The sequence below is a fragment of the Henckelia pumila genome, chromosome 2 (assembly GCF_033568475.1).
Source record: "Henckelia pumila isolate YLH828 chromosome 2, ASM3356847v2, whole genome shotgun sequence".
Classification (NCBI taxonomy): Eukaryota; Viridiplantae; Streptophyta; class Magnoliopsida; order Lamiales; family Gesneriaceae; genus Henckelia; species Henckelia pumila.
The window spans coordinates 123,041,864-123,059,512 of NC_133121.1; the positions used below are offsets into that span (position 1 = coordinate 123,041,864).

General features: G+C 33.3%; 1 protein-coding gene across 2 annotated transcripts; it reads left to right on the forward strand.

Moving 5' to 3' along the window:
- The first annotated feature begins 611 nt into the window (after positions 1-611).
- On the forward strand, positions 612-12,173 carry LOC140880484 (uncharacterized). 2 transcript variants are annotated; one of them, XM_073284972.1, is made up of 17 exons: positions 612-1,152; positions 2,609-2,910; positions 3,156-3,233; positions 3,348-3,562; positions 4,793-4,885; positions 6,869-6,952; positions 7,279-7,395; positions 7,834-7,939; positions 8,033-8,092; positions 8,239-8,292; positions 9,312-9,369; positions 10,084-10,160; positions 10,999-11,069; positions 11,330-11,390; positions 11,574-11,633; positions 11,771-11,833; positions 11,925-12,173. In XM_073284972.1, exons 1-17 carry the CDS (start codon positions 1,017-1,019, stop codon positions 12,045-12,047), a joined length of 1,758 nt encoding a protein of 585 aa, XP_073141073.1. In that variant the 5' UTR covers positions 612-1,016; the 3' UTR covers positions 12,048-12,173. The 2 variants fall into 2 exon arrangements, with proteins under 2 accessions (XP_073141073.1, XP_073141074.1); XM_073284973.1 differs by having other exon boundaries at positions 1,002-1,136.
- Positions 12,174-17,649: the final 5,476 nt, after the last annotated feature.

Consider the following 17,649-nt stretch of genomic DNA (forward strand, 5'->3'; position numbering starts at 1 on the left):
GAAAATGATTTAGTTTGTGGGCTAAGTATTACATTATAATTTAGTTTGAAAGATTTTTTCAAAAAATATAATTATACCGGTGTAATTTTTTTTTGTTATTATCTACTTTTTTATTTGAGTTTTTATTAATATAAATGGAGTTAGTTGAAATGAGTGGAACCAGAGTTAGAATTATAATTTCATATTTGGTCACAAGAACTTGCAATATAAATTTATACATACTACTATACTAGGCTCACAAAACATATCAAAACTTGTTATATCAATATAGAGTCAAACTAAATTTTGATATTTATCATATACCTATATAAATCATACAAGCCTAACATAAAACTTGGTACAGATAGTTTTCGCTATAATTGTACACCTTTTTTTAAATTTTAATTTAATACTTATTTATATAATATGACAAAAAAAAAATTAAAAACAGAATCTAGCATAGCGCTAATAGTTTATTCTCTCTATTTTCAGGAGGATAAGATAAAATTTTATTATATTTTTTTTTACAAAAGAAAAGAATTGCAGTCAGGAATTTATCTAGCGGTTCACATCTGAGGGCCCCACCATGATAAAATACGCACTGCCTCTTCTTCTTCTTCTTCTTCTTCACTCTATTGCATTGCTGATCCCCCTTCCAGCATTCCGTTGCCCATCCGGAAAAACAAAAGCCTTTTACAGCCCAATTACTCATTTTCTCACTTTCATTGCGCCGCCGCCGCCGCCTGTGCTCGGCCACCAGCCCAAGCAGCGTGAACCATTATCGGATTCTTTGAAAGTGGAGGGTATCTGATTCATTCGCACAATTTGGAGGGGTGATAATGTCGACAAGTGAAAGTAATATATTTGACGGAATAAATTAAATGCACTCACGCTCGATTGGTTGCTGTTTGGAATCTGTCGTGTCGGAAGTGGAACCACCACTGAGCATTGGATTCCGCTCTTGATTTACATTACATCAGCAGCTGCCGCTGGAAAACCGCCCCGCCCCCATTTTGTGATGGCTATTTAATGTGGAGATGCGTGTTCCGAATGGTCTCTCGCTTTCATTTTGCTTCTCTGTCTGTTCCTCGCCATCTCCCATTTCGTTGCCTTGTTTCTCTTCTTCGATTTCTGATCGCTTCCCTGGTGGAAGGAAGGTGAATTGCTGTATAGGTTTGTTATTGTTACCTTATTTCATCGTCAACATTAATGCCTTTTTTCTATTTCGCCTTTTCTTTTCTTTCCTTTGTCTATTTTGTCTATGTCTTTGTTTTGTTTTACTTTCCGGTCTCTTTTACATTTCATGATCGTTTCCTTTTGTTTAAAATTTTCCATGGCTGTTGCATGAGGGTTCTCTATTCTCAAGTGGACAGATAAAGTTCCTTTCTTTTTCGGGGTGGACTTTGCATGGCAGCTGTGATGGATTCAAAATTGTACTTTTATGGTGGATAGATCTAGGTGAAGAAATTATTCTTAATACAAAAGCAGAATTAAAGAAGTAGGACTAAACTAAATGTTCAAATATGTATTAAGAAATACATCTGGAACTACTTGCTTGTCAGCTTCCTTGAGCTTCATCATGCATGTGATTCTCACGGCAATTTTTCGCACTATAACTTTTTGTCCTCCCCGCCCCCACTTTACCTGGATATTGTGAACTTTCAAGTATTTATGGTCATAAATCCATTAAGTCTTCCGACAAGTTCAACTTCAACATACACATGATAAACTTTCTATACTGATTCTCCTGGTAAATTAAATATGATGTTGGGGAGCATTGAAAAGACAGTGGACCTTAGTAGTTTTGTGGGAGTTGGCTCTGACTCAACTCAGTGGAAGTGGGCTTTGATCGAGCTGCCAATTATCTGCTCTGTTGCATCCCTAATTGAAATTTGAAAGTATCAATATCAATATTTTCTATTTATATGGGCCTTTTCATATCGTTTCGAGATGTACTTCTTCATTAATACTCAAGTGTTTCATTGTTGTGATTGGGGAAACATGAGTGGTTGAAATATTGGTAAAAAATTGTGTTTTTATTGATGTTATCCATCATGTGAAGGGAATTTTTTCTTCGTTGTATTTTCACTTCTAGACCGATTTTCCATTTCCAAGGTGTTTTTGTGTTATATTAGTAAATAGATGGTAGATAATGATGAAAAGTATGCTTTCTAACATTCAGAGGAATCCCTTGCACATGATATTGGATGTGATGATTCCGGTACCAGTTAAAATATATTCTTCGTTGTATTTTCACTTCTAGACCGATTTTCCATTTCCAAGGTGTTTTTGTGTTATATTAGTGAATAGATGGTAGATAATGATGAAAAAGATGTTTTCTAAAATTCAGAGGAATCCCTTGCACAGTTGCACATATATTGGATGTGATGATTCCGGCACCAGTTAAAATGTATTTAATTTATGATTAGTCTTTGCTAATGAAATAAAGTAGAGAATAAATCTCAATTCCAGAATTGCAATACAAAGTTGCACAACAGGGGGAAATTATCATGGAAATTGACACGTTCCATTTTTTTGGATACTTGAGGAGATTTTTGGAATTCAAGTGGGTTACAGAGATGCTGAATTATTTAGACTGTATTGTTATTCATCGTCGATCTTTTAACAGAAACAGGTGATAAACAACTTCATAGCAGTCAAAAAATGGACAGCAAAATGTTGCAGCTTGAGAAGAGTGGTTGCTGTGTGGGTGATAAATATCTCTGTGTATGGTCCTCTCCCGAAGGAGGAAAAAAGATCGATATAGGAAAGCAGATCTTTTGCAGCAGATCTCTAAACATGAGAAATATAGTTGCTGTTGGGTTTGACATGGATTACACTCTGGCTCAGTACAAATCTGAGACATTTGAATCACTTGCCTATGAAGGCACAGTCAAGAAACTGGTTAATGATCTAGGGTACCCCATTGAGGTTTGTCAGGTTTTTTTATTGTTCACATACTATATCTAGTGGTGTATTGAAAAATGAAAGCATAAAATTTCAATTATGCATTAGTGAATAGTCTCATGGATGAACTTGTGTTGGAAGCAATTTTTATGACTACCAACCAAAAGTAAAATGATTTATGATAAAGATGTTACTAGCTGCAACTTGTGCTCTATTTCCATCGCCTTTCGTTTCCAAATCTAGATCTTAACTCGAGTGGGCTTATGTAGTTGCTGGAGTGGTCGTTTGACTGGACATACATGGTCAGAGGATTGGTTCTAGATAAAAAGAGAGGCAACGTATTGAAGGTTTGTGTTGCATAATGTGACCGATATATTTTTTAAATCATAAAACAATATTAGCTTTTGTTTTTCTGATCTTGGTTTTTTGCTAATTGTTCATCTTGGCTCATGTTTCTGCAGATGGATCGGCACAAGTATGTGAAAGTAGCTTATCATGGATTCAAAGAGTTATCAAAAGAAGATAAAGTTTCCACCTATGGTAGTACATTGATACGTGATGCATTCGATGAGCCGGAATATGCTCTTATCGATACCCTTTTTTCTCTGGCTGAGGCTTATTTATTCGCTCAGCTAGTTGACTTCAAGGATGCTAACCCAGGAAAAATTTCAGCAGAGTAAGAAACTCACCACAAATTTTAACTTTTAAGTATGGCTTGAATAGCTAGTTCTTTTGTTTTCTCACTCGAACGTCTGAACTATAGCACCTTATATTCTGCTTAGATCAGTATTTTCTTGGATTCATGATGTTGGTACTTCTTATTTTACAGTCAGACCCTAATCCAAAACTTCATTTATGTGTTTCAAAGAGAATGCTCATATTTCTTTCTTAGGAAAGTCACTAACTATGATAATCTATCTTAAAATAGAATTTGCTTTTCCAGAAATATAATAATTAGAAGGATAACTGAAAAGTAATGTTGCAACACCCATTTATCAGCCACATCATTTTTTAGATTAAAATATAAAAAACATAAAATTTTCACCTTCTAAATTATATGATGAGGGTCTCCTCCAACCCAATTAATTGGCACCTCTATGCAATTTATATGATAAGATGCATTTTGTTTAGGCTCATAAATAATATGCTTTGAGAAACGCTCTATGAACCTCATATTCTTTGCTGTGATGTATATTTATAGTATATGGATAATTCTTATGCAAAATGCTTCTATTTGAGATTGAATGGGTTGTTCACAAACAAAATATTTAAAGAGTTGGTTACGACAACGTTAGATGAGTTTATGCAAAGATAATCAATTATGTGTGCCTTCATTACTCGATCTTAATGGTGATTATTATGAGCGACTAAATTTACACGCTTAGAGTTTGTTAATATTTTCTCATAAAAATCGTACTAATACAACTACATTTAACGATTATGATGCATACTTATTACTTATTAGCGATTTAGCGTAAAGTAATCACTTGATTTTATAAATAGGTTAATGCCACATGAAAGACACTGCTGCACATTTTGCCCACTGAAGTGACATAAGTATTGTTTGTTGAAAGAAAAACCATGGGTGAGAAATAATTGGAAGTTATAAACCTTTTCAAACAGCTTCATTCATAGTGATCGGAAACTTTATAGACCAGTTCTTTGTTTCTTGAAGCTCACTGTTGATGATCATGAACTATATAACAAAGAGCAGTCATGGCGTAGAGTAGAAGAGTCCTATGAGTAAAAATGTTTATCCTATACTAGGTGTTTGCGCCGTGAAAGGCGAAATTGCTTTGAAAGAAAAGCTGTGATTGTTTTTTATTCAAGCTTAAGATGAAGTTACACAACATTTTATGTGTTCCTTATTTATGCCATTTGTGTTTTCCATTTTTTGATATTGCAGTTACCCTCGTATGTATAAAGATGTTCGAGCTGCAGTTGATTTGTGCCATCGTGATGGAACTTTAAAGAAAATGGTTGCAAATGATCCTAAAAGGTATTTGAAAATTTTATTGTGTAATTTTCCTATGACGACACTGTTAGAATTGGGAAAATGACAGGCAAGAGCCAAAGTGTTTGCTCCCCTTTGCCAACAATATGTGTTTCTCTGAAGTCACAGGGTTCGCATCTTTCATATAATTTTACTTCTTTGTTTTTATTTCGTTTGCTGTCTTAAGATTTGGTCATAAATTTGGTTGATTTTGACTTCTGCATTCTCGTACGTTTTTATAGAGACCAAGGCCACTGTAGCGCAAACTTCTTTATTTCTAGAAATTAAGAAATAAAAAATGGATACAAAGTGAATTTGAGAAATTAAATAAAAATTAGTGGATACAATCTCTAGTATTCTCTTGATTCTTCTCTTCAATGACAATTTTTTGTGAAATGTGAATTTCTTGGGTATTTGATCTTCTTGGAAGACGATTTGATGTCTTGAGATTTGATTTGATGTTTTGATAAAGTTAATTCGATGGGTTAACACCTTGATATCGAATTAAACTTCAAAATTTGGGAAGAACGCGATGAACTCCTTGAATCGCGCCTTGAAATTTGTTATCTTGAATTTGATGAAGAACACAATCTTCTTGAATTCGATTTATTTGATGAAGAACATAATCTTCTTGAATTCGATTTATTTGATGAAGAACACGTACTTCTTGAATTTGTTTTGTTTGACGAAGAGCACGACCTTCTTGAATTTGATGAAGAACACAATCTTCGAATTTGATAAATTTAAATATATTTGAAGAAGAACGCAATTAATCCCTTGAATCACGACTTGATCTTATCGAAATTGATGATTTTGAAGAAGAACGCCTTGAATTGCGCTTTGAACTTTTTGAATATGACTTGAGAGAAAAACTCTTGAATTCTTCTATCTTTTGCTTCAGTCTTCTGTGTTGTGTTTTCTTCTTGGTCATCTGCCCCCTATTTATAGCTGAAGGATGCAGATTCCTACCATTTTTATTTGATGAGCTGTCGCAATTTGATTGGCTCCTCTTGATTTATTTGGTGATTATCTTCCATTAATCACAAGATTTGATTTTAAATACTAAAAATATTAGTATTTCTTTCCATTTGGTTTAAGATTTGATTTTAAATACTAAAAATGTTAGTATTTTCTTCCATTTGATACAAGATCCAATCTTGATTTTAAAATCTTGGTTTGATCACAAAATATATTAAAATATCAATTAATTAACTATTTATTTTTTAGGAATTTAATCTCCCAAAAAATAGCTAATTGTTTTATTGATATTTAATTATTTTGTACTCGCCATATTTGAAGGTCGACAAATTTAATTGTCTACAGCGACATTGTTCTGTAATTATTTATTGGGCGTACACTGATTCTTTTTTGTGAAGCATTAAACATTTTATTGTTAAGGTAAATAGAGTCGTTCTTCACCTCGTTTATATTTAAGAGGGTAAACATATGATGGAGTGAGAATACCGATTCCCATGATTTCTAGTAGATTTAGGATAAAAGCACTGTACAGATCTCCTCGACAGAGGCATGCCTTGCAATTTTTAAGAATTTAAAATGGATTAGGTTTTGATTTGAAAAAAAAAAACAAAATATTCACTTGGTAAAAGAGTAAATGCCAAGTATTGTTGAACTGAGTTCAATTGAAATGTCACCCTAACAGGACTCAGGTACAAGAGTCAGACCATGTTTGTTGTATTTACCTTTTTCTGATATTTGACTTGCTAGGTTACAATCGATTGTGTCTTGACGATCTGCTTTGTGTTGCAATGTTCATTTGCGTTCATTTGGTGTCAAACTTCGTTCATTCTATTATTTAAGAACTTAGACTGGCGTACAACTGCATTTAGCGACGATGAATCTTCGATGATATGTTATACCAGGCTGGACTGACATATTTGGTCCAGAGTAAACGATCCTGCCATTGTTTGCCAGTTACATTGCAAACCCTAGACTTATTACCTTGATTTTCCCATTGGGCTATTTTATCAGATACATCAATGAGGACAACTCGATTCTTCCCATGCTTAAGATGCTTCGAGACTCTGGTCGTGCTACATTCCTGGTTACCAACAGGTATTGTACATGTGATCTTGCAGTACATCAGAGAATTTGTGTTGGAAATGATTCAATGTCTAGTTATACTGAAAACCAATATACTACATTTGCAATATGTTACACCAAAGTTTTAGGTTTGTTATTTTTTATTTGATTTCAGTACATGGTATTCCTTAATTTCCTTTTGCTGGTAAGTTACTAGAGATTGCATCAGATATAACACAGGCACATGAAATCTTTAGCAACTTACCGTCAGAAGAAAATATCTATAGCAAAAATGGAAATAAAGTTACCTCATGTCTTTGGATCTCAAATTTTATTTACTGCTATTATTTTTGGTGCAGCCTTTGGGATTACACGAATATTGTAATGAACTTTCTCTGTGGTCCTGGAGCATTGGATGAGGGCTCTGCTTCCAGCTTTGATTGGCTTCAGCATTTTGATGTTGTTATTACTGGCAGGTGCTTAGCATTTTTTTTGCGTGAAAGTTTTTACTACAATGGTTGTGCTTTTTCCTGCTAGTATCAACTACCATTCCAATTTCGAAGTAGATGGGTGGAAATCACTCTTATTTTGTTTGTGTTTCCGGTATAGTTGACTTTACTCGTCAAGACAAGCAATAAATTTTCTTCAGATGGATTGTCCGTCACCCTTGTTCAGAATAGTTGACGTGGTAATTTTGTGGGGGGTATGAAGATGGGGTGGCATTTTGGCTAAGAAAAAGAGTGATTCAATGTTTAAGCGCATAAGTTCTATGATTTTATGTGATTTCTTGCCTTAACAGCCCCTTGGTTTTTGGATGGAACTCCATGATTGATAAATGTCTGAGATTCCTCTCGGTTATTATCTGGACAGTTATTCTTACTATCATTCTCACAATAATGACTCCCTTGGTACAGTGCAAAACCCAGTTTTTTCCAAGATGAAAATCGTGCTAATCTTTTCGAGGTTGATGCGGAGTCGGGGATGCTTCTCAATACGGATAACGGCACACCTATGCCTCAGGTTATTTGATATCTTTGCAGCTTTGTCCAATATGGTATGTTTCGAGTTGCTCTTTTGCCATGCCATTTGACTTTTGTCTTTCTGATTTATCAGGTAGATAGTTCTCTAAGGATGCCATTGAAGAGCTTGGATAAAAGTTGTAGAGTTTTTCAGGTATATATATGACCTACAGAAGAATAAATTTACAACATTTGGTGAATATTTACATAGGTTGTGGATAGTGTTTTTTTGTGTGAATTGTTATTATTCATCCCATTACTGTTGTTATTTTGATGAATATTTCCAAATTATTTTATTAGGGAGGAAATGTAGGCCATCTGCATAAACTACTATCCATCGAGTCCAGCTCCCAGGTAACTTTTGTTCTTAACATCTCCTTCTTTCCGAGTCTTTCATGTTTTTTTGGTATCCGTCAAAACTTATCAGTTACTATGGATTGGCCCAATCATTGGTACAGTTTTAGGGAAGCATACGAATGATGGCCAAGTAATCTTTCTTTAGTTCGTGGGTTGAGTGTTACATTATTATTTAAATATATATGCTAGTTTCTTGAGGAACACTTGCCTTACATGAGATTTGAAAAGGTTAAAATTCAACATTGCGGTCCTGATTTATCTCCTAAAAATAAGGTCATACCAAGTATCGAAGTTGTTAGTACTCCCACGTCCCCTATTTTTACGCTGCAATTTCATTTCAGACAACTCAAGAATTAAGATAAAAATATATTTTAAAATGTTGAGAGATTTGTTCCCGACTTTCCAATAATGAGACTAGTGCTTTCACGAATTGTTTGTGGGCTAGAGCATTCGAGGAGATGAAACTAGTTTGGGTAGTTCCAAGATCCATGCAAGATTTATACGCTACAAATCTTGGATATCTTCTTGGTAAGAGAGGAGGAACTTTTTGGATAGTCGTAGGCGTAGCACTGCAACTGTTGGTAATATAACTATGACGCCTACAACTGTTGGTAATATAACTATGATGGTCTATGTTAATCCTTTTGTCTTGCGCGGATTGCTTGTCCGCCTCATGTAAGTAAAAGTTCTTATGTATTTAACATAAAATCGTTTCTCATCACAAAAAATAAAAAATAAAAAATTCCAATAATATCCTGATTGAGAACAACTTAAGATAATAAATCTACAAATTCACTCTTCTGATATGATGCTTCAATAGTAAATTTGTAAAGCTTGGAAATGCTAGAAAGGAATTATCCTTGAGAGAATTGTTTGCTGCCTGAATGTGATATATGTGCGGAGGGAGTGATATTGTTGAATTCTGGCGTGGGATGATTAGTTTTTGTTATATTTACCAGCTTGCTCTATTAGAGATTTTATAATTTTGCTACATAAAAGGACATCTGATTCGTTAGGTACTTTACGTTGGAGATCACATCTATGGAGATATCCTGCGCAGTAAAAAAGTTTTAGGTACGCAGGACACCTCTTTCAAGTTCATTACAACAAAGTTTGTCTTTTTTATTAAATTAAGGTCCATTAACATCAATACGACCTTAACAATAAATAATAATGTGAAACAAGCTCATAATTAGCTCTTCTAGGGCTTCAATTAAGAACATGCACGTCAAATCTTGTGCCTTAAATTGGCTCTTGTTGGTTGCTTAGATCTCCAACTTTTAACATAAACCATTGAGAGCCTTTAAGATCTCATAATTGGGATTTCCACTCGGAACTAATGGTCCCCAACTATGCTCCTTAGTTCTTGAACTTGGTCTGACAAGCCACCATTTGAATGTAATGTCAGTTACATTTCAAATGGTCGGCGTTAAACTCGGATTGTCCACTGTCAAAGAGGATTCTACTTCTGTAGTTCTTTGGAACCGTCATTGTTGCAGTTTTTTGGAGTTTATTTTTTCGGAAATCTCTAGCTAACTGTATATCTAGGTCCAAATTATGAAGAAGTTCCCTATTGAAAATTAATGGCAATTTATAAATTGCTCATTGTTAAGTCCTGCTGTATCAAATTGGAGCTGGAGTTTAGAAGAGGGGGTTTTCCTCCTTTTTTTATAGCTAAATTAAGCTAAGAATATCTCTATCACAGTAATAAACATGTAGTGATTTTTGAATATGTAATCTCATGTATATTTTTGATGTCTGATTCAATAATTTCTCGCTTTTTGATAGGTTGGAGGACGATGCTTGTTGTTCCTGAGCTTGAGAAAGAAGTTGAACTTCTCTGGACACTCAGGGATACTCGGAAGGTATAGATATTACTTCCATTTAGCTGAAGTACAATGCAGAATGAACTGACTGACTAGTCTACGGAAGTGCGTATAGAAACTTTGACAATCTTCTTAAGTTTTGAATAGTGTATTGATTAATAACCAAGAGCTGACAATATCCTGTAAAATTGAGTCATTTAAATTATAAAGAATTTTCAATTCTTGGAAGAGGACCGTCTTATGATTTGTTGATACAGTGGGATCCTGGAGAGTTATCTTCCTAAGTTTTGAATAGTGTATTGATTGATAACCAAGAGCTGACAATATCCTGTAAAATTGAGCCATTTAAATTATAAAGAATTTTCAAATCTTGGAGGAGGACCGTCTTATGATTTGTTGATACAGTGGGCTCCTGGAGAGTTAAGTGCCACATAAGGGAGGGAAATGCTCTACGCATTTATATTTTTCATTTCCACTCTTTCAGAAGGGAAATGCTTGACACATAAACGTTGGATTTTCATTAGGCAAGTTGATGATGCATTAGATTTTTGGATCTTTACAATGCTGTGTTCGTTACAGAGTAGATTTCTTAGATCATGGAATATGATTTACGTATGCTGTCTCTTTTCTTTTGAGATGAATTACTAAGCCTTCCGAGGATTTTTTTTGGGAAGGTTTTATCCCCCAAGTTTTTCTGATGTTGATGGGCAATTCTGTGATTGATGTAGCATTATTTAAGTGATGCTTCATTTTTTTTATCTATCATAGATTCATATCCGTATGCTACGTTTATCCCCCTCTGGATTTTTTATGACCCATTATCTCAGTCAAGATTATGTTATCTGTCTATTTTGACACCAATGATTAATTCTTGTAGCAACTTCAATTATTGAGAAATGAGCGTGATCACATTGAAGACAAGATACATCATCTGAAGTGGTCTCTCAAGTAAATTTCGATCCGTTCTTTGGTTTTTTGTTTTAAGTTTTCACTGCAAATCTGTGGCAGCCAGAATGTACATTGAGTTTTCATATGTACATTCTGGTCTTAAATACTGTTGAGGATCGTTGTCCTTTACCAATCCTAGATAAAGAACAACTGCCATCCTTCTATGCTAAATAAGTGGTCGATAATTTGAGGAACTTGTATTAGTTTTATTGCTTTATAAACTATGTTGAATTATTTCTGATTACACTCTTAATATTAAGGTTCGATGGTGGAAATGAAATGGATGAGGAAAAGAAACTTGCTGAGCTTTACATACTGCAGGTTGGTATTCTGTCACAAGCACCTTCACTCCAGGTTTAATTTTTTTTGGTTAGGTATGCTATTGTCTGCTGTAAATCGAATGCACACATGCATATAGTTTGCTATGGATGGTCGATTTGTCAGCATGAGTTTCTGCGTTATACTTCCTGATCGAGTAACTTTCAATATTGTTTTCGTGTTCAGACTCAGCAAGAGCACATACGACTCAGTCATCAACAAGCCCAACGAGAATGCCATCAAAAGGTGAGGAGAGATGTGATATTTTCCTAAGCTAGTAGGCCAAACTATTCTCTTACAGATTTATATTTATTTCCTCGGTTTAATGTCCACAAACAAATGCAAGAAATCTAAGTAACCACGCTTGTTACAAATATTTTCAGTTCCATAAAGTGTGGGGACAACTGATGAAGACTGGATACCAAAATTCTCGTTTTGCACATCAGGTATGCGAATCGACGAAGAGACTGATTCTAATTAATTGATGAGTTCCTTCCTTCATCGATTTTGAATAACAATAATTTTCTTTGTTTTCAGGTGGAGAGATTTGCTTGCCTTTACACTAGCCAAGTGACCAATCTGAGCCTTTACTCACCTGATAAGTATTACAGACCCAATGAAGATTTCATGCCCCATGAATTTGACATTTTTGCTTTATGACCATTTAGATGTATGCACCTCTTTCTGCATATTTATTTTTTACAGCATTTTCATTGAAGCTGAGAGTCTGATATTCATTACGTATTTTGATATGATGGATTATTCTATGCTACACCTGGAGTACTTCTCCCCCCATAATGTGGTCAAATATCAGTCATTGGACCATCAACACATATGTCAATTTCTATAAAAATATATGGTCTCACGTGATCTAATGGTATTAAAATAGGGGGAGAAACACTCCCGGTGTAGCATAAACTAACCCCTTTGATGATCTGGTTGCCAAATTGAAATTAGCTTAGGAGGTTTCATTCCCAATTAAACTACAAATCCCATAAATGTAGAATCAACAAGGAATTGGAAAAATATGATAACTATTTGGTGGAAGGTAAATGCTAAAATATTAATTAGTCATTTATTGTATAGTTAATCATCAAAACAAGCGCCTATTTGTGAATTGTGATCAACTGTAAGATATCAGCAAGGTTGCACTTATTCAGCCATTGGTTGAACACGTAATTCTAGCCTCCACAATTACAACAAAACGATTACATCTCTCATTTTTTCATACAAAAATCTTATATATTTGCAATACTTACGAATGGGGTGAAATCAGAGGCGTAACCAAAATTTTTTAATCTAATGGCAAAATTTATTTCGAATTGTACTTATAAGGCGTAACCAAATTTTTTTAATTTGGTAGACAATTTATTTCGAATTATACTTATAAAAACAAAAAAAGTACTCATAATTTTCCTCCGCAATCATAATATGAAACTCCATCTTATAAAATCAATAGTTTGCATAACAACAAAATCATAGATTAAATAGTTATTTTTTAAAAAAAAATCCGAATCAAAGTGTCAATTATAATTGGAACTGATTAGTGTTCCATAGAAAATTAGATTCCTATAAAAATAAGTGAAATTTAAGATGACTCTTGCAACTTTATCATTCAAATTCTTTTCCTCTAATTATCGAAGCTAGGGAAAGAAAACACAAGTTTTTCATATGTTGATATTGTGTTTTGAATCATTTTTTTTATTTTTTACTTGTTATTTTTACGTTTTATAGATAACCCAAATCATTATCAGAAAACTATCAAAATTTCGGATTAAGTTTTGAAAAATAGCTTGTGATTGTAACCAAAGTTAGGGAAAAATATAGCAAATGTAATTATTTATATATTAAATGTCAACGGATAATGCCATGCATCAAGATTTTTTATCCTTTTAAAATGCAATTAGTCAATCAAAAAATTAGGACCAAAATAAATCTAATTAGAAAACAATCAAATATAAAAATTAGGACCAAAATAAATCTAATTAGAAAATGTGATTGGGACAAAACTGCCGGACAATAGCCCAACTTTTCCCCAACTATCATCCACCTCTGATCGTGAAGCATGTAGAACTTGGTTGATGAGATGTTAGCACGAGGGCACTATTTTCATGTTAGATCTAATAATCCAAATTTGATTTGGATATGCGGAGTCCATGAATTCCACTATGAAACCCACTAATCCAAGAGTTTTTTTTCCACCGGAATGTTACATCTGGTGGAACATACTCTCAGCCGTACTGATGAACTCAAAGCTAATGATGAAAGATTACTTCTCTGCCAAATAATTTTCTACAACATACTAGAAAATGATATAATTTCTCTCTAGCACGATAAATTTGTTTATGTAATACTAGAATTTGTCTACTCTATATTGAGACTTACGTTTTCAGTGTAATTTTCAAACAATGTTCACATGTATGTTATAAGGGTATATTCCGAATTTTAAAAATTTGTACGTCAACAACAACAACAGCAGCAACAAAAATGAACTAAGTCGAGGCGAGAGAAACTCTCTATCCGCAAGACGAAATTGCCCGTTAACAATGCTTAAACGTTGGCGGCAATCGTCTCTAAGATACAACGACTATTCAATCGAGATATAACAACACAATAAATATCTCGATCTTCGTCGAACTAAAATATGTATCAATTTTTTCTTCTGTGGGAGAGAGGAAAGAATTCGCAGAGAAATCTGATGTATTACGTTATCAGATGTTTCTGATTCCTCTATCTGTGTTATAACAATCATATATATATCTATGACTCCAAAGAACACGTTTTTATGGCGTAAGGATGCAACACATGACAAGATGAAGATGATGTTTAAAGTTGCAAGTGCTTATTTTGGGGGGAAAATCTTGACTTCCGTATAATTCTAAATGTATTTAGGGAGTGTTTGCAATAGATTGTGCTTTTGTAGAAGTGATTAATTTATAGATTATAAAAAAGTTAAGAAAAAACAAAAGTTGGTAGTGTTTGGAAACAAATGTGAAAATCTAAAAATCAAAATTGGGTAGTGTTTGATAAATAAGTGATTAGAGTGATTTTAACAATGACCTTTTTATTAGAATCACTTTTGGAGAATCATAATCACACATGACTAGCTTTTGAATTTCAATTAAGTTAAGCATAAGCTAACACATAATCTAGGTTTAAGAAACACATAAAAATGATTTTTTTAAGCCAAAAGCTAACAATCACTTTTTTTTAGTGATTGCAAACACTCTCTTAATTTGGTGAGTCACTTTTTGTTATCCAGCACATAGGTAAAACGAAGACCTCTCTATTGATTTCCATGGCTGCGTGTGTAGAATAATTTGTAGGAAACTGTTTTTGCGAGTTCACATAGACATTCAAGAAATATTTGAAAACATAAATAAGCTCTATAACAATAAAATTGCGTGGGCTATAATTTGAGATTCAATTGTTATAATTATCAATTTCGGATACAACCTAATATGCAATGGGATCCAATGTTGTTACTTGGATAATTAATTCACAAATCATTTGATAATGGTATCAATTTTACATGTTGCTAGGAATATGCATTTCAAATTGAATGAGCTATGTTTCATTGTTTTATTATTGTCATATTTTATGTTGATTCTATATTGTTTATTTGTGTTCACTATAATTACTGATCTGGATGATTGAATCCCTATTCAAGAGGACAGGAGATGAAAACGACATTTAAAGTTTCCACCGGTGCTTATTTTTTAGGGAAAAATTGTGACTTCCGTATAATCCATCTAAATGTATTAGGTAATTAGCTTTATGGTGTCTGGAACCAAGGTTGGACGAAGATCTAACTATTGGTTTCCATGGCTGCATGTGTAGAAATAATTTGTAGGAAACTGTCGTTGCGAGTTCACATAGACATCCAAGAATATTTGAAAACATATATAAACTCTATAACAATAAAATTGGGGGGATTTTAAATTTGAGATTCAATTGTTATAATTATCAATTTCGGATACATCCTAGTACGCAATGAGACCCAATGTTGCAATTTTGATAATTAATTCACAAATTATTTGGTAATGGTAAATATGCATTTCAAATTGAATTAGCTATGTTTCGTTTTTTCTATTAATTTCATATTTTATGTTGATTCCATATTGTTGGTTTGTGTTTACTATAATTACTAATACGTAGGATTGAATCCCTATTCTCGAGGATAGAAGATAAAGATGGCGACACAGTGAGATCCAATGTTGTTACTTTGATAATTAATTCACAAATACTTTGGTAATGGTAGCAGTTCTAAATGTTACCTGGAATATGCATTGCAAATTGAATTTGTTATTTTTCTTTGTTTTATTATTGCCACATTTTATGTTGATTTCCTATTGTTGGCAGACGACATTTAAAGTTGCAATAGGTGCTTATTTTAGGTGGGAAAATCGTGACTTTCGTATAATCCATCTAAATGTATTTGGTAAGCCGTTTTCTGTTATCCGGAACCAAGGTCGGACGAAGACATGTCTATTGGTTTCCATAGCTGCATGTGTAGAAATAATCTGTATGAAACTGCGGTTGCGAGTTAACGGTGTGCGAGGTTTTACATAAACTTTCAAAAAATATTTGAAAACATAGATAAAATTGTTGAGGGGAATGGGCGCAAATTTTAAAAGTTTTTTGTCATAGTTATTCTTTGTAATTTGAGATTCAATTGTTATAATTATCAATTTCGAATACAGTTTAGTATGCAATGGGATCCAATTTGAGATAAAATTAACCGGGGGCGCTTTTTGTTATCACTTTTAAATTTTTTTGTCGTAGTTATTATTTGTAATTTGAGATTCAATTGTTAAAATTATAAATTTTGCATACAACCTAGTACGCTGAGATCCAATTTTGTTACTTTGATAATTAATTTGCAAATCATTTGGTAATGGTAATAGTTTTACATGTTGCTGGGAATATGCATTTGAATTTGAATTAGCTATATTTCGTTGATTTATTATTGTCATATTTTATGTTGATTTCATATTGTTTGTTTGCGTTTACTATAATTACTGACCGGGAGGATTGAATCCCTATTATGGAGTTTAGAAAATGAAGATGACGTTAAAAGTTGCAATCAGTGCTTATTTTAGCCTTTTAGGGGGAAAATCATGACTTTCGTATAATAAATTTAAATGTATTATTTGAGTCACTTTATAATGTCTAAAACCAAGGTTGGACGAAGACCTATCTATTGGTTTCCATGGCTGCATGTGTAGAAATAATTTGTAGAAAATTGCGGTTGCGATTTAACGGTGAACGAGAGCTTCACATAGACATTCAAGAAATATTTGAAAACATAGATAATCTCTATAACAATAAAATTGTAGTGGGGGGATGGAGGTGGGGGCGCAAATTCAAAAAAATTTTTGTCGTAGTTATTATTTGTAATTTGGAATTTAGTTGTTATAATTACCAATTTCGGATATATATTCTAGTACAAAATGAGATCCAATGTTGTTACTTTGATAATTAATTTGTAAATCATTTGGTAATGGTATCAGTTTTACATATTGTTGGGAATATGCATTTCAAATTGAATCAGCTATGTTTCGTTGTTTTATTATTTTATGTTGGTTCCCTATTGTTGTTTTTTATTTACTAAAATTACAAATTTGGAAGATTGAATCCTTATTCTGTAGGATTGGAGATGAAGACGAAGTTTAATGTTGCAGTTGGTGCTTATTTTAGGGGGAAAATTGTGGCTTCCGTATAATCCATACAGATAGGAGATGAAGACGCAATTTAAAGTTGTAATAGGTGATTATTATATAATCCATCTACATGTATTTGGTGAGTCGATTTCTGTTTTCCGGAACATATATAGGTCAGACGAAGACCCGTGTCTATTGGTTTACATGGCTGCGTGTGTTGAAATAATATGTAGGAAACTGCAGTTGCGAATTCACATAGACATTCAAGAAATATTTGATAACATAGATAAGCTCTATAAAAATAAAATTGCGCAGGTGGGGGCGGAAGGAAAATAAATATTTTGTCGTAGTTAATATTTGTAATTTGAGATTCAATTGTTTTAATTATCAATTTCGGGTACAACCTAGGGGTCCAATTTTATTACTTTGATAATTGATTCACAAATCATTTGATAATGGTAGCAGTTCTACATGTTGATGGTAATATGCAATATTTCAAATTCAATTATCTATGTTTTGTTGTTTTAATATTGTCATACTTTATGTTGATTCCACATTTTTGGTTCCCTTTTACTAGAATTACTGATTGGGAGGATTGA

What these genes read in the sequence shown, in the direction of transcription:
- LOC140880484 (XM_073284972.1), top strand. Translation starts at nt 1,017, where the DNA reads ATGCGTGTTCCGAATGGTCTCTCGCTTTCATTTTGCTTCTCTGTCTGT. An exon ending in GAAGGTGAATTGCTGTATAG is followed by an intron (nt 1,153 to 2,608) that starts GTTTGTTATTGT and finishes ATCTTTTAACAG; the next exon opens with AAACAGGTGATAAACAACTT. An exon ending in AACGAGAATGCCATCAAAAG is followed by an intron (nt 11,634 to 11,770) that starts GTGAGGAGAGAT and finishes AAATATTTTCAG; the next exon opens with TTCCATAAAGTGTGGGGACA.